Raw genomic sequence first — 18,608 nt, forward strand, 5'->3', positions numbered from 1 at the left:
CTTCCTTCCTTCCTTCCTTCCTTCCTTCCTTCCTTCCTTCCTTCCTTCCTTCCTTCCTTCCTCTATATATTGCATAAAGCTGCGAACCTGCATAATTGGGGAGAATTTGCTCTATGATTAGAATCCCAGTTTTGGTCCCATCCCCTATATTTTATATATATATACACACACACACACATATATACTTATTTGTGTATATATATGTTCTTTTCTGATAGAATAGATGTTACTGGAGGGTAGGAATGGTTTCATTTTTGTGTACTTCCAGCACCTGGCACCATGCCTGGCACATAATGGGAACTCAGTAAATTCTTATTGGTTAAGTGATCATCTCCAGACTGAGAGATCTCACAGTTAGGGGTTTATTTCCTTTGTCTGTAATGACCTGTTCTACTCTTGGTGGACTTCTCTCATCTTTGGGCCAAGCCAAAAAAAAAAAAAAACACTGACTCAGGTCTGGTCAGACCCACCTAAATCTGATCTGAATCCTGGATTTTAAATTCTAGTGGGTCAACTTCTTTGGGACATTACTTAAGAAGCAGAGATGTGAGCATTCCATTCACTTCTCAGGGGTTGGGCTGCACTGGGCTGAGGCACCCACAAAGAGCCTTTTCTATCCCTTGAATCTGTTTGCATAAACCGTGGTATCTGTATCCCAATGACTTCTCTGCCAAGAGCCAAGTATCTCTGGCTAAATATGCCTCCTTGTGGTGACGCTTAGTGACTGCAACTCTCAGAGCTCCATATGCAGTCAGAGAAGAATGACCAGGGTACCAAAGAGTCATGGAGATGAGTGGGGCTGTGTATATAGGTAAATGCCACATTTTAGCCATTCTGACTTGGGATCAGGTAGTATAAACAATAGGGAGGATATGTGCCTGGAAAAGGAGGGAGGTGCAGTAACTGGCCTTTGGGCTCCCCCAGGGCTGCAGGCCTCAGCTTCTCTGGGCCCTTTCCTCTTTGTGACACTCTGGCCCCAGTTCTCTTGTTAGTCCCCAGCTTTGTGAAAACCCTCCAGGAGTCTTCTTGACTTTGTATGGATACAAATGGAGAATGTAAACTGTCAACTCTGGCTGATGGACCAGCCTACCCTGTTCTCTGGTCATCTAGCTCTCTGATAATGTCCTTTATGCCACACTTTTTGTGCCATTCATGGTAGGGAACATATTATAACCTGATCATTCTCATTATCTACTTCTCCATTGCTTTCTGGGTGACCTTCAGCTTTTAATTTTTCAGCACTGCCAATCTGTAACTCACAGTCATAGAGTATCAGTGAAAGAACATGTCAGACACCAAGGACCCATGATTTCCTGGCTATAGTAACTCTTGCCACTGAATCAGATCTCATTCTGTCTATATTTGTAGTCCTAAAGAATTGGCTCAGCTTCAGGGAGACTTATGTGATTTTCTGCTGATCACACAGCTAGTAAGGGTCAGAAATAGAACTTGAACCTGGGTCTCCCTGGCTTGAAGTTCAGAATTCTGCCTACTGTCTTGTTTACTTCTCCCATTGGTGAGTTCCTCTAAGAACTTCCATTTTGAGGGATAGCTGAGAGCAACCATGCTTTATTCTCCTTCTGCCTCTGCTTCCAACTCTCCAGGTTTCACCACTGTGCTCCCACCCAGCTGTATTCCCACCATCTCTTACTGCTTTCCAGCTCTCTTTTATATATTACCTTCCCACATTAAAATGCAAACTCTTTGGGGGGCAGACTTGCCTTTCCCTTTGCTTATGTTTATACCCAATGCCTAGCACATAGCAAATGCTGAATAAATACTTGGACACAGTTATTTTCTCCTTCAGTAGACTGTGAGCTCAAGGGCAGGATTGTTTGCTTTTGTTTGTATCCCTGGCACTTAGTAGGTGTATCATGATGCTTATTAACTGACAGACTAACTAATACACCATGCCATTTCCCAAAATGGGGAGGAGGGAAGCAACTAGGTGTTACAATGAATAGAGCTCCAGGCCTGGAGTCAGAAGGACTCTCATCTTCCTGAGTTTAAATCTGGCCTAGTAGCTGTGTGACCCTGGGCAAGTCACTTAACCCTTTTGCCTCAGTTTCCTCATCTATAAAATGAACTAGAGAAGGAAATGGCAAACCGCTCTAGTATCTTTGCTAAGAAAATCCTAAATGGTGTCATAAAGAGTAAGGCACAGCTGAAACAACTGAACAACAAATTTCCCAAAAGGATTCAAACCCACTTTCCTTCTTCAGTTTAGGACCCAAGTCATTGTCCACCATAGGATATATTCAAGGTCATTGTACTGATGATCTGGCTTTATGGGTTCTCTATCCAGTTGCCTGTCAAAGTCCAGCAACCAGCAGTCTTCACCCAAGTTGTTTTTGCCCTGAGGGACTATGGATCTCAATTACTGGCCCCAAAGCATTGCAAGGTGCAGGCTGCTAGCTGTAGCACAGAGCCATTTGTAAATAGGAAAATCTGGAGGATTTCCCCCTTCCTTGGGAATCTCTTTTCCACTGGGACTCAGACTTGGAGGATTTGGAGACTTGGAGGGGATCTCAGTGGCCATCTAGTCAAACCCATGCTTAAAAGTAGTCACCTCTGCAACAGCCTAGAGCACTAGACATCCAGCCCCTGCTCAAAGGACTTCTGAAGGCAACCTGCACCACTGTTTGACAGGTTTTTTTTGCTTTTTTTTGGAGGTCAATTGGGATTAAATAACTTGCCCAGAGTCACATGGCTAGTAAGTGTGTCAAGTGTTTGAGGCCGGATTGGAACTCAGGTCCTCCTGACTTCAGGGCTGGTATTTTATTTACTGCTCCATCTAGCCACCCCAATAAAAACAATTTTTAACATTTGTGGGTTTGTTTTTAAAGTTTTGAATTCAAAATTCTATCCCTCCCTCTCCTCCCTGCCCCACCAGATGGTAAGCAATCTGATATAGGTTATATATGTATAGTCATGTAAAACATTTCCATATTAGTCATTTTGAGAAAGAAAAAGAAAGAAAGCTTCAATCTGCATTTAGACTCCATTGGTTCTTTCTCTGGAGGTGGATGACATTTTATGTAATGAACCCTTTGGGATTGTCTTGGAGCGTTGTATTGCTGAGAATAGCTAAGTCATTTGCAGTTTATCATCATACAGTATCGCTGTTTCTGTTCTTCGTGTTCTGCTCACTTCACTCCGTATCAGTTCACAGGGCTGGAAAGCCCCATGAACTTTTAATTGTCAGGTCCAGCAGCTTGTTGTCATCTCTTAGATTTCTTGACTTCATTGCCTCTTTTGACATTGTTGACCATCCTCTCCTCCCAGACACTTCCTCCTCCCTGAGTTTTGATAATGCTGTTCTTTCCTGATTCTTAGAAACACTCTTTCCTCTGGACCAGCATCCCTGTCCTGTCCCATCAATGTGGTCTATTCCAGAGTGTCCCTGGCTCTCTGCTTTCTCAAGGATCTCATCAGTTTCCATGGGTTTATCTTCTAAGCAGAGAATTCAGGAGATAGATAGAGAGATAAGATCCTTCCATATAAACATCTCCAGGATCCTTTGCTTAGAAAAATGTGTGTGTTTGAGTGTGAGTGTGAGTGTTAGTGTGTGAGACTGACCCTAGAATCTCTTTAGTCTTATATCACCCACTGGTAGAAATCCCCTATTCATAGAAGACCTGATAGCTTAGGTCAGTCCTGAACTAAGTCCTAAGGTAAAAGATGAAGTATGAGACACTTTGGTTTTGGCCTGAGTCCTGTCTAGCCACAGCTTTGCCCAGCACAGTAGAGAAGGACAACTGAGCTTTAGCATTGATATGATAAGCCCAGCAGAGTCCTGGGAGATGCCAGCAGCACCACTCATAGTGACTGACTAGACCTTCTGCTTCCCAGCATTGCACACCTCTCAGCTTCTCTCCACCTGGGCAAGCCACTTCCATGACCTACTTCACTTTATGTGGACTGACCTATTGAGACCTTTCTGAGTCTTAACTCTGCCATCCGACATGTTACTCATTCCTACCAACTTGGCTTCATTGACAGATTTGAAGAGCATGCCCTTGATAAAAAAGTACCTGTATCAGAAGCCAGAAACATCTCCCTGTGTACCTCCTAGAGCCCTCCCTCTAGGCTGATGCTGCCCCACGGATGAGATTTTTTGGGTCCAGCCATTCAGCCAGCTCTGGGTTGACCTAACTACTATCATCTAATCCACTTCTCTCCAACTTGTCAGAAGATAGTGTGGAAAAGCTTTGCCAGTCGTCTTATCTCAGCCCAGGTGGATGTTGCACTGTGCCAATGGCCTTCCCTGATGTAGTCTGCCTACTCTAGCTTGGGAATTATTGCTTCCTTTTTCTCAGTGCTCATAAATCATACCTTTGACATGTTCTAGAATTTTCCTAGAAATTAAGGTCAGGTCACCTCAGCAAGCATTTTTAAAGCAGACTCCATATCGGATGTTGTGTCAGGTTCTCTGAGTACAAATATCAAAAAGCAAGGCTGCCCCAACCGCCAGGGGTCTTACAGTCTAGTGGGGGAAGACCACACATAAAAGGGACCTGGCCCAGGCTGAGGACAGGGAAGGGATGGTCCCCTGTGCTGCAGACAGCCTCAAAGGAGAGGCAGGAACACATCCTGCAAAGAAGGTCATTCTCACTGGCCTGGAATTTTTGGTGGGACTTCTTTACCTGGCATCCATGGAGAGATTTCATGGGGTCTGTGAACTGGAATGGGAAAAAAATATATCTTTATTTTGATATAATTTATTTCTTTTCCAATTCTTTGTGTTTTATCTTTTGCATTTAAAAGCATTCCCAAAAGAGATCCATACATAGTTGTGAGCTATGTTCACTGTGAGCTCAGTTCACTGAGCTAAAAAGAACTCCATGTCACAAAGAAAGGGTAAGAACCATTGGTTTAGAGATTTCACCCTCTTCTCTTTTATTGAAAATTGAGATATTTGCCTTTTCTCTGTCCTCTGGTACAGCATCCCCTCTGGTTACTCAGAGATCACTTAGCCCTGTTCATTAGTCACAGCAGCCAGGCCCTTCAGTTCAGTCTGAGCTCTAGGTTGTCTGAGCCTGGTGACCCACACTCAGCCAGGGTAATCTGACACTCTTAACTGTTTCCTTTGGAGCTTGGGTTTCAAGTCCCTATTGCCTATTTTTGAGCCATTTTTCTGAGTTCATGATCAAACCCCCTGGCAGAGAAAACAGAAGAAACATCTGAGTTGAATTCAGAAAATGAGTTGTGCCTTCTCTTCCTGGGGCCTAGCCTTTCTTTCGTTTATTTTTTTTTTAATTCAGCATTTCAGTAAGAAGCCCTGTGATGGGAGGGGTGTCACCTCCAAGTCTTACTGGACCTTAATTCTGAGCAAGCAGCCCCATAGAGAGTAGAACTGCTAGAAAGTTGTCTTTCTAGCCTCTGCTAGTGCTACAGCTGTCAGTACAAACCATCTGAGGAGGCTGCAAGCATTACAGGCAAAATCTTGACTGGCCCTGGTGCCAAATTGTTAGGATTTACAATAATAATAGCATTTAGATCTCACTTTAGAGTTTGCAATGCACTTTGCCACTATTATCTCATTTTGTCCTCACACAAATCCTGGGAAGCAGGTGTTATTATTATCCCTATTTTACAAAGGTGATTACTGAGGCAGATGGTTGCCTGAGTTGCCCTGGCTCACTCAGCTAGTAGGGATCTCAGGCCGTATTTGTACCATGGTCTTCCTGACATCAGGTCTAGCAACCTGTCCACCATGCCACCAGCTGCCAACAAAGTGTCCTCTTACTTAGGTACTGTCCAGCTTGGTGACCAGAGAGGCAAGTCACTGTGTGACTTATCTCACAGCACTGTTATGAGCCAAATGGTTGCTCTGAACATTTGAAGGATATTGAAAAGCTGGAGGACAGCCAGGATAGGGATGGACCCAGAGGAAGTATCTGGGGCTCTCTTCTGGAGGAGCGATGAGCTTCAATCTATAACCAGGAGGGCTACTCCAGAGGAGTGGGCTGCTTCAGCAAGTTACCATTTCTGCTTCCCTATGAGGCCTCAAGCAAAGATGAAATGACCTCTTGTCTGCATTTGGTGAGGAAGTATATGTTCAGGTCCCGACCATGTTTGATGACCTCTGATAGCTTTCCCAAGTCTGCCTGTGACCTGCAGGGATCCTAGGCTGAGCCCAGCATCATCAGTTTTCTGAATTTGCTGCAGCTGTCAGGGCTGCTTCAGACGGCAGTGACTTTGATGTGAGGCTGTGGAGGGCCTCAGGTCGGCCCCCCCTACCCTGGCTAGGCAGAAGAGTTGGGAAGCTTCTTGAGTACACACAAATGGGGCTGCCTGTGCCACATCCTAGTGGTGGGGTCTGAACAAGGATGTACCCTGGCCAACACTTTTGTAGCATCCTTAAGCTAGGGGAGAAATAACAAGTTGTGGATCTAGGTGGGCTTACAAGGGTGGTATAGCAGCAAGCACCCCAGCGTCCCCAGGGTGGCTGCTCACACAGGTTCTTGGATCTGCTTTGATAAAGGAAAGCAACTCAAAATGGGTTAACAAGCTTACTTTAATCAGTCAAACATGTATCCTTTACCTCGTTCAGGGGAAAAAGGTCAGCACCCCGAACTTCAGAATATACAGGCAGAATTATCAAGACAGAAACAGATCCAAGTAGACAGATTTCCAAACTGTCCAACCATTACATCCATACCAAACAACATCTGGGTTTCAAAGCCGGGGGACTCTGGACAACGGCTAGCCCAGAGTTTCATCAAATCACAGAACACTTCTCAAAGTGAGCCCCAAAACAAAGCTACACATCAGGGCTTAGCCTTCTCCTGGCTCAGAGAATGTAACAACCTTCTGGACCCACTGGCCAATCTAGAAGTATCTACTGAAAAACAAGCCTCCCACACCAGGCTCCAGGTGCATTTTAGCCTAGGGGCAGGGAAGATCTTTAAATTTGCATTTCCATTACAGGTGGGCAGGGCAGGACCTTTGGTTAAGAGCTCTTCATGGTGCCATAATAATCATGGCTGTTTTGAGCTTCATAAATCAGTTGATGTGATTTCAGTTGTTTATCACAACACCCCTCTAAGCTAGTTGATACAGGTGTGATTTAGCCCAGCTTTAAAGGTAACCAAACAGATTTAGTGCAATTCAAAGTCCTGAATGGAAGAGCTAGCATTTCAATCCAGGGTTTTCTGGTTCCCAAGGCCAGGGTTGTCTGTATTCTCCTCCTCTCTGCCTTGAAGCCTTCTTGCTGCCCAGTGGAAGTTAAATGTGTTATTGACCCTGTCTGAAGGAGCCCCATGAAGTTAGCTTCTGGGTGATTAGGGACTAGGAAAGACAAATGAGAGGAACCGAACCCTGGTCCTCTGTCCCATTGTAAGGATGGGCTCTGGGACAGTGCCCACCATGTCCAAGTTGAGAAACTCTGGTAAAGAGTCAGATGGAAGCTGAGTATTTTCCAGGGTGGTTTAAGGTAAGCACAGGAACTTGGATCCTGGATCAATGGGTGCTTTGATTCAAGATAACAGAGCAATAGAGCCTCTCTGTAGATAGTTGACACTGGCCAAGCGGCCTAACAAGGGGCAATTTTCCAGGATCATGAAACAACTAAGACTTTAGATCTAGCCTTGAAGGCCAGAGTCTGAGTCCTGAGATTTGCTTTTTTAACAGAGGAAGAGAAAGGTCTCTCCTGTGGGATTTAGGGGTGATAGAAGGAGACTGGGATCAGAGGTGAGCAGGTCTGATTTACTCCCCTCTTCTTGGCAGGCCACCTGTGAATGGGGGCATTGATTTGCCCTTAGGAAGGCTGGAGTGGGGCCCACTTCCCTGGCAAGTGATTAGGGCCATGCCTCCTGGGGGACCAGTGAGCAAGGCCTGGGTTGCCAGTGTGGGGTGGAGAGGAGTACAAAACAAAACCGCTGGCTCCTTTTGGGTTGGGCAGGGGAAATAGAAATGTAAGGCTCTACTGGCAGGTTCCAAGGAAGTTTACAGTGTGGCCCAGAGAACCAGTTAGGGTCACATGGGGCTTCATTGGCCTCAGAATTGACTCCTGAGTCAGGCGTTCTGGCCCTGACATTACTCAGAAAGAGGGAGAACTGGCAAAGTCCTGCATTGACTGGAGGGGAGCCATGGCGGGCAGGGCCCAGCTTGTGGCGAGTCAGTCCTAACTGGGATTTTGGACGTCATTTGTCTTATCCTGTTTCGGTTATTGCCACAAGTTAGTTAGCAAAATCCTTTAGCTCATCTGTATACTTAACAGCTTCTCAAATCCAGCTCTGACCATGAGTCTCCTGCTGAAAAGCCTTCAGTGGGTCTCCATTGCCCCACTCTCTTCTGCCTGGCATGATCTGTGTTCCCTGCACCTTGACTCTGCCAACATGACGACTCATCATTGCTCAGAAGCCCGTGCTGTGCCTTCCTTTGCATCTTTGTGTGACTCCTAGCCCGAGACTACCTTTTTGTCTGCTCCCTGCCACCGTCCACACTTGCCTGTCCTTTCAAGCCAGGCTTCCCCAGGTTCTTGTTATATATGAGCTTTCCTTCCCTAGGCCTTCTGGGCTTTTGTACTTTGCCTCTCTCCCCTTTTTCTGTTTCATATTTGTGCCCGTATCTCACGTCTACAATTAGGCTGTCTGGACCATCTCTGAATCTCTTCCTAGACCCTGGAATCTGTAGCCATCTAAAGCTTGTTAAGGAATAGATGGTTTTTGAGCACCTGCCTACCACACGCGAGGTGCCCTGGGGGCTCTGGAGATGAGCAATGTTCTCTGTTTATGGGGTGCTCCCTGGGCTTCTGGCAGATATTCCACCCACCCAGAGAGGAAGACAAGATGTGCTGAGGCCCAAGTGCTTTAGGAGCTCAGCGACTAATGGCATCCCACAGGGCTTCATGGAAGAGGCAGCAGTGGAGACGACCACAGGAATTGGGGGTCCAGACCTACAGATTCGGGGAACTGGGAGCAAAGGCTAGGGGGTAGGAAAGCATGGGGCTTGTCTGTTAGGCAAGCAGGCTGCTGTAGCTAATTCCCAGAGTACTTAGACTGGAGCGGTGAGAAGGATTGACAAGCAAGTTAGGACCAGATGCTGGAGGAAGGCAATGCCCAGCTGGAGCGCCGACTTCAGTAGGCCATGGGGAGCAAAGGCAGGCTTCTGAGAATCCTGCGGTGAAGGGTCCCCTTACAAGGCTTGCTTTTACTGCTGGTTCTGTGCTCTCAGGATCAGGGAGCCTAGAGGCTCAGCAATGTCACAACTGACTTTTGTTGAAACCCCCAGTTTCTGCCTTCCTTTCCCTGGGGCTCCATCCACATGTGGAGCCAGAACCATTTCCTTGAAGCCAAGAGCTGTGGCAGGGGATGGCTGTGTATAGACTCTCCTAGAGTGGGATTATAGGGGAGTACAGCATAGCCTGACAGCTCGATAGAGACAAGCTGAAATAGCTTGGAGGCAGCTGTGCATCTCCTGGACAGCCCACATCCCCTCTGTGGGCCTCTGTTTCCTCATCCGTAAAATGAGGGGGTTAGACTCAATGGCATCTAAGACCCCTCAAATCCAATGATCCTAGGTGCCCAGGCATACCCTGGACATGCCAGAACTGGGGAAGGAGGCCAGTATGTGCTCAGAGAGTCAGATTACACTGTCTTGTTTTCTCCTCTTTTTGGAAAATGCAGAACTGCCTGATTAAGAATGAGGAGAACAGTTACTCTGCTGTGGTGGCTGACTTTGGCCTAGCTGAGAAAATTCCCGATTGCAGGTAGGTGACCCTTCTGAAGAGAGAGGCCCAGGGGCGTCAAGCCTTGGTGTTCCTGGGACCTCAGAGCTAATGCCCAGCCTCCACGCTCCCTGCCAGGGTGGGGAGGGCCCACTGGCCAGCCGGCCCAGGGCTCCCCAAGCCTCTAGGCAGCCCCATGTCTTGCTGTGGAACTCTTTCTCTCCCCTTTCCTTCAGTTCAGGAAGTGAGAAGCTGGCAGTGGTGGGCTCTCCTTTCTGGATGGCACCAGAGGTTCTCAGAGATGAACCGTACAATGAGAAGGTGAGTGTGAGGGTCCCTGTGTCAGGGGATAGGGAGGCTAGTGGAGGCACTGAGCTGACCCCCGCACCTGGGGGAAACAAAGACATTCCTTTCCTGCCCTGTGCCCTCCTTTCAAGAGCTGGTCCCTGGACAGGCAGCAGGAAGCACAGACTGAATTGTGGCCAACACTGGGGCTTGCAGGGGCTCATGGGGGCTGTTTGGAAGGGTCTGGTCTGGCCTGTAGCTTTGGGGGTGGGGTGCTGATGCTTTGCTCTGGGTGCCCTCCCCAGGCTCATCACCCCCTAATGTGACTTCCAGAATAAAGGAAGATAAACTGTACAGGATCTGGGTAAATGGTCTGAGTTTCAGGGTCGGGGGTGGGGGCTGACTTACCATCCCTATCACTGCAGGCTGATGTGTTCTCCTATGGGATCATCCTCTGTGAGATCATCGCCCGAATCCAGGCCGATCCAGACTATCTGCCCCGGACAGAGGTGAGTGAGACCTGGCCAGGGTGGCCCAGCGGGGACAATGCTTTCTCCAAGGCCTAGTGGGGGCCAAGTGTCATGGATCCCCACCCTCTTCCTCCCTGTTCATTCACAGAATTTCGGCCTGGACTATGATGCCTTCCAGCACATGGTGGGAGACTGTCCCCCGGACTTCCTGCAGCTTGCCTTTAACTGTTGCAATGTGAGTCCCTTGTCTCCTCTGCTGTGGCCATAACCAGGGCTCTGACGCCCAGGATGGGGCGGACCTCACAGGCACCCGCTTAGCCTGTCCCTGAGCTCCCATCTTCTAACCAATAATCCTCCTTTCAGCCTAGTCCCCCACCAGGAAGCCCCCATCACTCGTGGGCAGCTCTAATGGCTAACGACTGAGCTGTAGTCTGCCTCTGTGTACCTCCAAGGGCTTCCAGGGAATCCATACCTGCTCTGGGGGGACCAGGGTGTCAGTCAACAAGCATTTATTGATCGTTTACTGCATTATATACCAGGCACCGTGTGAAGTGTTCTGGGTACAAAGAAAGGCAAAAACAGGGTCTCTGATGTAACCGGTGGGAGACAGCATGCTGAACAAATAGATAACAGCTGCGGTATTTAGTGAGCCTCAATGGCTCCCTGTCGCCTCCAGGACAGCACAAAGTCCTTTCTTTGGTGTTCAAAGCCCAGCATAGCTTGGCCCCTTCCAGTCTTCTCGTTCTGTTTTACCCATCTATGTACTCTTCCATCCCGTGACCCTGGCCTCTGGCTAGTCCACAAACACCACACCCTGCCTCTCTGCTCTGGGCCACCCCTGGGCCTGGAACACTCTCCCTCCTCATCTCCACCTCCTGCCTTCCCTGGCTCCCTTCAGGCCCCCTCCAATCCCACCCTCTACAGGAAGCCTTCCCCAGCCCCTCCTCATGCCACTGCCCCTGCCCTGGCTGGTGCCAGACTCTGCAGAGTGGTTTGTGTCTTGTCTCCCCCGTTAGCCTGGGAGCTCCTAAGAGCAGGGACGGTGCCTGCCACATAGCATGTACTTCTTCAGGGTTTGTTGACTGACTGTGCGTGGCCCTGTACCACTGGTTAGGTAAAGGCATCAGTGCCACACTCATTAAATAGCAGATGAGCTCCTTCTGCAATGGCGAGGGTAGGGGAGGGCACATGTGGACACACTAGATGACAGAGTTTGAAGCTAAAAGGGTCTCAGCAAGGGACAGCAGGTCAAATTCAGGGGGACAAAGTCACCAAAGTGTCACCTTCATAGGTATAGGATAGTGGGAATCCTGACTGGATGGACTTGTCTGGGAAAGACTTGGAGGTCCTAGTGGACCAGAATTTCACTCATACACTAGTGTGTTAAGGCAGACAAAGCCTGGTGCACTGTGGGGCTGCATTCAGAAGGACTAAAGAGGTGAGAGTTGGGCCTCCTCTGGAGCCCTGGGGTCTGAAAAGGGCTTGGAATGGGCTGGGAGTGTCCAGAGGAAGGCAGGCAAGAGGAAGGGCCTGAGCTTCATGCCATAGGAGGCTCCAGGGAATGACCTGGGGATGTTTAGCCTAGAAAGAACATTCAGGGAGGCCCCCAGAGGATCCCTGGCTCCAGGTGTTTGAGAGGCTGCTGTGGAGGAGGGTCAGTCTTGCTCTGCTCGACCCATAGGGCAGAGCCAGCAGCCAAGGGAGAAGGCCACAGAGAGGCCGACTGAGCTGGGTAAGTCTAGAAGAATTTCCCAACAATGTGAACCCTCCCTAAGTGGGATGGGCTGTCTTGAGAGGTAGTGATCTCTACATCCTTGGAGGTCTGCAAGTAGAGGCCACTTGTTTCTGGAATAGAGAGGGAGGCAGTCTTGTTCCCACTGAGTTTCTTTCCTATAATGAGATTTTGTGATGGGGGAAACAGGCTCAGAATGACAATGTGACTTCTCTTGTCTTCTGTGAGGGCCATCTTACAGGAAGCAGTAATGTCTTCTACACAGTTACTTGTCCATTGTTTTCCTCCATGAGATCAGAAGTACCTTGAAGGCAAGGATTCTTTGCCTTTCTTTGCAGCCCTAGAGCTTGGCCCCCTGTCTGGCCCTGATGAAGGCTTCATGGGAGAGATGATACCTCCAGAAATAGAGGCAGATGGATGTTTGAGGTTGGCCTGGGAATGGCTGACCTGAGGCCCTCTTGGCCCTGAAATTTTGCCATTCTTAGTTTTCTGCTGAGGACAGAACCCTCCTCCCATCCCCAGAGGACAGCTGGCTGTGGGTCCTCCCACCCCCTCCCACTTCCCACTGCTGTGTTCACAGATGGACCCAAAGCTCCGGCCCCCATTTGCTGAAATTGTAAGGACCCTAGAAGAGACTCTGAGCTGCTTACAGGAGGAAGAACTGGAGAAAGACAGAAAGCCCATGTCCATTACCAAGGGTAAGAGCCAGCAGGCGCCCTGAGGCAGGGAGGAGTCTGAGGGGAGGGGGGACGTGAGGGACTGGGCAGCTGGGGAGCAGGAGGGCCGAGTGAGCCCTGACAGCTAGCCTCCACACTTTCAGGCCTCCTGGAGAAGGGCCCTGGTGTGAAGCGGCCCAGCTCCCTGGATGACAAGATTCCACCCAAGTCTCCTCGCCCACGCCGCACCATCTGGTTGTCCCGAAGTCAGTCGGACATCTTCACCCACAAAGCCCCCCGTGCAGTGAGCGTACTAGATCCCTCCTATGTGCCCCACCGTGGTGGAGGAACCCACATTCCCAAGATCAATCCTTTCAGTGCCCGCCAGGACCTCAAGGGGGGCAAAATCAAATTCTTTGACATGCCCAGCAAGTCAGTCATCTCTCTGGTGTTTGACCTGGATGCCCCTGGGCCTGGGGGTTCTGGGGGGGGTATCAGCCGGCTTCCTGCGGAGTGGCAGGAGCCTGTGGCTGCACCTCTCCGCCGGTGGCGCTCTCTGCCCAGCTGCCCTGAGTTTCTGCAACAAGAGGCTTGCCCCTTTGGGGGAAGAGAAGAGACCCCTTTTGAGGGCCCTCTGCGTCTACTCAGCAGCCTTAAGTACGGGGTCACGGCGATCCCACCCTTCCGGGGCCCGACCTCCTCACATGCCTCGGAACAGGAAGCCATGGACTATTCTTGTGCTGTGAGCCCCCAGGAAGAGAATGGCTTTGGACCCCTAGCCCCAGAGGCCATGGAAGTGGAGGATTCCCAGATGTCCCAGAACCTGCTACCTAGCCAAGCTGGGGCTGTAGCAGGCAGCAGGGGCAGTCAAGGGCAGGGAGAATATGATGGGTGAGCCTGGTCAGAGCTTGGCCCCTTTTTCAGACTAGGGGGCCAGAAACTCTGGCTCAGGGTGACTTCTTACAAAACCTGAACCTGGCCAGGCTCCATGGTCTTTGGCCCTGGCTGAGGCCTGTTGCATCCTACTCCTCCTCAGGGAGGGTAGAGACAGAGTGGGCAGTGAGCCTGCCTCACGTGGGGCCAGGAGAGCCACACTCATCACTGGTCCAGAGCTCAGCCTCAGTTAAATCAAAGTCTAGGCTGGGAGCTGCTGAGGCTCTCCAAACCTTGAACCAGCATTCTCTGCCACCTCACCAGTCCTATCTCCTGACCATTCCGGGGACCAGACAGGCCATCCCAATCCCCAGCTAACTCCAAAGGAGCAGCCTTCCTCACTTCCCAGCGTAGCTCAGTTGGGGGCATGGTGGGGGTGTGCACACCAGTCTCTCTAGCCCCACTGCAAGGTCTCCAGTGGCTGTAAGCTCCTATTTGGAGTGTGGGGCTAAGATTTGATGCAGATATGGACAAATGAGCAGCCGCGCTCCCACCTGAGGACGTGGACACTTCTTGCCAGTATACAACACTTGAATTTCAAATCTCGTTTGCACTTACCGCTCCAGTCCTACTGTCCTGAGGGTGGATTCTATGCAAGGGGGGTGGGGGGCAAGGGCAGGCAGGACCTGGCAGGGCCGCCTATCCTTGGGGTTCATGAATTTAGAACATTTGGTACAGTTCAGATGACGTGTCTATTTTCATATTTATGAAGGAGTCTTAAAACTTGGCCATCTGTAAATAGCTCACCTCACAACCAGGAACAGGGGCTCTGGCCACTTCCTGGGCCTGGCCCTCAGCCCCATGTGTTAACACTGCCCAAGCTGGCTTTGCAAACCACATTTCTAATGTGTATGTTTAGGGATGTGTCAAGCAAAATGAGTCATTTTGGTGGGAGGGAGGGCTATTCTGGTGGAGCCGCAAGCAGAACCAAAGACAAAGCGGTTAAATTGTTTCATTCTTTCTTTTTTTTTTTTTTTGTAAAACTTTACCAAGTTGCTTTCAGATTTAAAAATTAAAAGAGTTGCAGGTAGCTGGTCAGACTTGGCTTTCTTGGGCCCCTGGGAAGGGGGTGCTGTCCACAGGAATCCTCTCCCCTCTCGGTTGGCCAGAGAGAGCCTCAAGGCTGGGCCCATAAGCCTGTCATCTCAGGCTTTAACTGTCCTGACCCAGGCCCTAACTATAACCCTCTTCCACATGTGGGGGGAGTACAAGGGCCAGTCAGAGAAGAGGAAGCCCAGGGGCCCAGCCTCCCCCCTGAGGGCCTGGGAGCTGGGCAGGAAGGAGACCGGCTTAGCTGCTGCCCCAGGCCAGCTTCATCTTCTCACAGTGGGCTTTGGAGGTCCTGGAGAAGTGGCTCTTGGCTATGGACAGAGGCACAGACTTGCCACTCAGATATACTTTATTGTGGCACTCTGGCAACCAAGGATCCTCACCACTCGGCTGCAAACCCCCACTCACCCCCATATAGGCCATGACATAGCCTGTCATGAAGGCATCAAAGCCAGCACGGTGTAGCCCCCCTCCCATCCTGGCCCCCCGAGACCCAGAGCTCTGCCCAGCTCCTTGCCCGGGCTCTAGGTCCAGCTCCAACTCTGGCTCCATGTCCTCACTGGAGCATGGCTCCGGGCCAGACAAAGATACATCCTCAGCCTCGCTCTCTACGGGGTGGGCCCCATCCTCCACCTCAAACTCATGGTCTTCCCTGCAGGTCTGTTTTTGGGGGGTTGGCCCATTCCCAGGCACAGCCGGGGCCTGGCCTGACGTTCCCTTCCAGCGCTTCCTCCGCCGGCCCCCTCGTCGCCTCCTCCTGTCCTCCATGGCCTCATCTGTGCTGATGATGAGGTCCACATCATGGGACTGAGGGCACTGTAGCCCCAGGGGACACCAGCCATAGGCCTAAAAGAGAAGAGATAAGGCAAGAAGAAAGGAGATTCTCAGTTCCCCCAACACCCCCCATCTCTGGAAAGACACTCACAGAGAAAGAGTCACAGATGTTAGAGGTGGAAGGGTTGGGGCTTAGGTGGGCACGGGCCTCAGGCACAGGACAGCAGCGATAGTCAATGTGGGCGTCCATGCTGGATGGATAGCTGCAGAACTCCAAGACCAAGTGGGGGGCTCCAGCAACTCGATGTTTCCCATTCTCCCGTTCACTGCAATCAGCAGACATGATGTGTTTTCTGGGGCCTCCACACCCCTCCCCAGCCAGGCCCTGGAGCCCACTTCCCAGGCAGCGCCAGGCTCCCTTACCACTTCCTGTAGGTATACTCCAAGTAGGAGGCCACAAAGCGGGCATGGAACTCTGCAGCATACTTGGTATCATAGATCCCAGCTGGGAACATCTCGAAGAGGTCAGCAGTGAAAGTGATCAGCTTGTCTGGCAGGTGAGCATAAAAGCTCTGATAGAGGAAGGCCAGGTCTATCAGTCCATTGTGTAGCACCAGCGGCCGGCGGGCACGGATTAGCTCCAGGAACAGCATGCGGACCCCTTGGCCACGGCTCTCGTCCCCCTGCAGGCCATGAGAGGCAGAGGTGGCTCCTCTGCCCCAACCTCCTGGGAGCCCAGCCCCCCTATGGAACAGCAGTCCAGGCTCTCTAAACCCACTGCCACCTGCACCCGGGGCAGAGCTCAGGAGCCTCCTCTACTGGGCTCCAGACCCTCAGGGGGCTGTGCAGGACACATACCTTGTCATCGCCTTTGTGGTAGGGAATGCCCTGTGTGTACTGACGGTTAAAGTCGAACCCATGCTGCACCAGGAACTGCACTGACTGCGGCTCGATGACATACTCTTGCATGCACAGCAGAGTGAGGTTAAACACTTGCACCAGGTAACTGTGCTCCCCCTGGGAGAGAGCCACAGGTGAAGGCTGAGCCTTAGGCCTGAGCCCTGGCCATTGCTGCCCCCAGCTAACCCCCTGCAGCCCCAAGTTACCTTGTTCCTCTGCTTCTTGAAGCAGGCCAGCCCCAGGGAGAGGACAGAGCGTGATCGGGCTGCGCGAGACACGGCTTTATAGCGCTCTTCGATGCAACTGGGGGTGCAGAAGATGTAGGGTAACAAGAGCCCAGTCAGGAGCCCTAGTCCCAGCCCCAGCCCCTGCTCGGGACCCCACCGGTTGCTGCCCAGGGCCGCTCCCTCCCAGAGCTCTGACACCCATGGAGAAGGGCAGGGACTCGGCTTACTGATTCAGCAAATTCCTCCTCTCTCCAAGACCGCTCAGCTCCTGCAGGAAGCAGAGGAGGCTGCGAATGAGGGAACACAGCTTGGCCTTAGCCAGCCCAGCTCAGAGCAGCTGCTGGAAGCTGGGGCCTCCCAGGATCACCCCTCCCCCTGGAACCTCACCGTGTCCACAGCTACAAAGCTGGCTGTCTTGATCGCCAGCAGGATGGAAGGCCAGATGTCCTTGAAGTTGTCCACCTGCACGTCCACCACGGGCACCAGAGCACAAGGCATCTCTGGGAGCTCCATGCCACCACCTGAGGGGAGGACAGAAAGGGATGGAGGCAGGACAGCTACACCCCACGGGTCAGCCTCTGACCTTGGACTGGGAACTTCCCAAATGCCCTAACCAAGCCAGATGCTAGTGAAACCCCTTGGAGCAGTCTGAAAATGGAGCTTGGAAGGTCTCCCCAGGAAAGCTGGCTAGCTGCTTCACACTTTCATCCATGCCTTGGACAACGCCGAGAGTCAAGGTCCAAGAGGCCCCTTCCCAGCTGGAATACTGGGCCCAGCCTAACAAGAAACTATTCTCGGGGCCTTGCCTCCACAAGTATAAAGCAGGGAGGCCTGCCTGGTATAAAAAGATCTAGGGGTGCTAGTAGACTGCAAGATCCCAGGATTCTGGGCTGCCCCCAGTGGGGCAATGCTCCCAGGAATAAACAGGGAACAGTGCAGTGGCCTGGATCAGATGCCCCTGGGGCAGTGGGGGCTAGGAAGGACAGTGATAAGCTGGAAAGGGTACAGAGGAGGGTGGCCAGGATGGGGAAGGGTCTGGGTGTCCACACCACAAAGCAACAGTAACCGGTCACACTCGGGCAGCATTTGGAGGTTTGCTAGACACTCTGGAAATGTCTTTTCTGTCTTCATGACCCGCCCTGAGAGGCAGGTGCTGCACGCATCTCCATTGTACACAGGAGGAAAGTCGTGCGGAAAGAAGTTAAGTGACTTGTTCAGGGCCCCACAGAGGAGGGTCTGAGGCCCACCTGGTCTTCCTGACGCCAGGCCCTGCCCATTGCACCACCGGCTGCCTCCAAACCCTTAAGGGGGCCTGCGCCCATGGGGGGTACGTCCACAGGCTCCGCTCGGTCAGGTGCCCTGTCCTAGGGGCTCTCCCCTGAGCTCCCTAGGCCTGGCTCGTGTCACTCACCACCCTTAGGAGGGGGTCAGCCTCGAGGCCCCCCCGCAGCTCCCAGCTCAGACCTCTGACCACCCAGCACCTCTTGGGACACGTGGGCTAGTGCCATCGTTAGGTCCATACCTGACCCAGGCATCTCCGGGCCACCGTGACTGGGCTGTGTCCTTCCTCCCTATGGGGCGGCCCTCCCGGCTGCGGCTGCCGGTCCTTGGACCGTCCAGATGCCCCCAGAATCAGGCCCCACCAGGTCCTTCACAGCCTGGTCCACCGGCTTTCTGCACACAGCAGGCGCTTACTCAATGCGCGCCCTGGCGCTGCCGGAGCCCGGGGGCCCTCCTGCCTCTTGGCACCAACCCTTCCCTGCTAGGACGGGCATCCCTCCCGCCGAGGAGTGGCTGGCATACAGCAGGAGGTTAATAAGTGTTTACCTAAGGACTGAATTCTCTGACCTGACCCCCTGGGCAGGATAAATCCCAGCTCTGACGTCACGGGGCTCCTCTGATTTAATA

At 51.6% G+C, this 18,608-nt stretch overlaps 2 protein-coding genes across 4 annotated transcripts in view; one reads left to right on the forward strand and one right to left on the reverse strand.

The window, feature by feature from the left end:
* Positions 1-14,779, forward strand: part of LOC138165031 (dual specificity testis-specific protein kinase 2-like) — a 147,326-nt gene extending 132,547 nt beyond the window's left edge. The window contains exons 6-11 of the mRNA XM_069093103.1: positions 9,633-9,715; positions 9,910-9,994; positions 10,384-10,467; positions 10,577-10,663; positions 12,741-12,858; positions 12,981-14,779. Coding sequence (XP_068949204.1) covers positions 9,633-9,715; positions 9,910-9,994; positions 10,384-10,467; positions 10,577-10,663; positions 12,741-12,858; positions 12,981-13,711 — 1,188 coding nt within the window. The 3' untranslated portion in view covers positions 13,712-14,779. The remainder of the gene's footprint in view (positions 1-9,632; positions 9,716-9,909; positions 9,995-10,383; positions 10,468-10,576; positions 10,664-12,740; positions 12,859-12,980) is intronic.
* The window catches only part of LOC138165032 (target of EGR1 protein 1-like), a 4,697-nt gene continuing 785 nt past the window's right edge, over positions 14,697-18,608 (reverse strand). For 2 of the 3 annotated variants that reach the window (XM_069093105.1, XM_069093106.1), the window contains exons 2-9: positions 18,223-18,374; positions 17,088-17,221; positions 16,928-16,968; positions 16,680-16,776; positions 16,432-16,590; positions 15,997-16,256; positions 15,725-15,899; positions 14,697-15,645 (exon numbers count right to left, since the gene is read on the reverse strand). In XM_069093105.1, coding sequence (XP_068949206.1) covers positions 15,040-15,645; positions 15,725-15,899; positions 15,997-16,256; positions 16,432-16,590; positions 16,680-16,776; positions 16,928-16,968; positions 17,088-17,221; positions 18,223-18,235 — 1,485 coding nt within the window. In that variant the 5' untranslated portion in view covers positions 18,236-18,374 and the 3' untranslated portion in view covers positions 14,697-15,039. The remainder of the gene's footprint in view (positions 15,646-15,724; positions 15,900-15,996; positions 16,257-16,431; positions 16,591-16,679; positions 16,777-16,927; positions 16,969-17,087; positions 17,222-18,222; positions 18,375-18,608) is intronic. The other variant, XM_069093104.1, reaches the window with a different exon arrangement.

The sequence above is a fragment of the Petaurus breviceps genome, unplaced genomic scaffold (genome assembly GCF_028583685.1).
Source record: "Petaurus breviceps papuanus isolate PSGF00001 unplaced genomic scaffold, PetGlider_PUasm1.0 207, whole genome shotgun sequence".
In the NCBI taxonomy this organism is placed as follows: domain Eukaryota; kingdom Metazoa; phylum Chordata; class Mammalia; order Diprotodontia; family Petauridae; genus Petaurus; species Petaurus breviceps.